This window comes from Rhagoletis zephyria, unplaced genomic scaffold (genome assembly GCF_001687245.7).
Source record: "Rhagoletis zephyria isolate East Lansing unplaced genomic scaffold, Rhagoletis_zephyria_1.1 Rzeph_scaffold_54179, whole genome shotgun sequence".
Taxonomy (NCBI): Eukaryota; Metazoa; Arthropoda; class Insecta; order Diptera; family Tephritidae; genus Rhagoletis; species Rhagoletis zephyria.
In genome coordinates this window covers 700-1,867 of record NW_016211232.1, presented here as the reverse complement: position 1 = coordinate 1,867, position 1,168 = coordinate 700, and the positions used below count along the sequence as shown (strand labels likewise).

At 43.0% G+C, this 1,168-nt stretch overlaps 1 protein-coding gene across 1 annotated transcript; it reads right to left on the bottom strand.

Moving 5' to 3' along the window:
- Positions 1 to 33: 33 nt before the first annotated feature.
- LOC108356110 (histone H1-II-like) lies at positions 34 to 511 on the bottom strand (the record flags this gene model as incomplete). The annotated part of the gene is made up of 1 exon (XM_017607243.1): positions 34 to 511. A coding segment is annotated over exon 1 (478 nt), but the record flags the coding sequence as incomplete, so codon positions are not given.
- Between the last annotated feature and the right edge of the window lie 657 nt (positions 512 to 1,168).

Sequence of the window (1,168 nt, the reverse complement as noted above, 5' to 3'; positions counted from 1 at the left end):
TTTTCAATGGCTCTCCACGACCAGAAGACTCACCCCCAAAAGACTTGGCCGGGTTTTTAACCATCACTTCTTTTCCTGAAGGCTCTTCAGTCTTGGCCGCAACAGAGTCGGCACTCAACTTGACAACAGCCGGTTTAGCTTCAGACTTGTATTTTTTCTCAGAAACTGGCGCACTTTTTGGCACATCTTTAGTTGACTTTGCCAGCTTTTTTTCTGATACTTTCTTAGGCGCTTTCACAGGAACGCTCTTTGATTTGGAGGTTGATTTGACAGCATCTTTAGCTTTCACTTCAAACTTTGAGTTTTCAGTTTTGCCCACTTTACTGGCAACCTTAGCAAGTTTCAACGGCGGATTGGTGACAGACTTAACTACAGTCTTATTGCCAGCAAGTGATTCGCTCTTTGCACGCACTTTGCCCTTTAAAACCGATTTGGTTTTGAACTTTGACTTGTTTTTAATCGTAGATTTGACCGCTGAAGGCTGCGCTTTAATGTACGACTTTGTCTTCATTTTCATCACTGAGTGGAGACTTCCCCTTCGGCTTGCTCTGAAGGGTAGAAACTTTTTATTTGAGAGCAGACTTACTGCCTGCTTTCAATTTGCTGTTGTTCTTAGCTACCGACTTAGAAACACGTGTTTTAGAAACCCTGGCCGCCTTGCTGGAGGAGACGTTCTTGAGAGCAGAAGAAACAGTGGTTTTGGTTTTAGAGTGATGGTAAGAGCTCTGTCCCAAATGATGGCGAGCTACCTTTTGAGCAGACTTTCCTCTCTCCTTGCTGCCGGAATGGACAAGTTTAGCCTTGCTCTTGTTCTCGTTACGTTTCTTCCCCCTTTCTTTTGACTTTTTCTTTTCCATCACGGCAAGGTTGAAGAGAAGTAAAAAGCAAATAGAAAAGAGTGATCGCAGTAATGACCCCGTTTTTCAAAAAAATCCAATTTTGACAAGCTGCCTACCGTTTCAAATGTATTTTTGAGCTGATTAACAGAAAAATTGTCCCAAGTTTGTCCGCCACGCAGTTCCTAAGATAATCGGGCCCAAAGTTGACCAAAATAAGCAGTTTAGCAACAACACAGCTGCTTAACTCCGCTAGATGGCATAAGCAGCAACAAGTGAAGCATAANACCAAAATAAGCAGTTTAGCAACAACACAGCTGCTTAACTCCGCT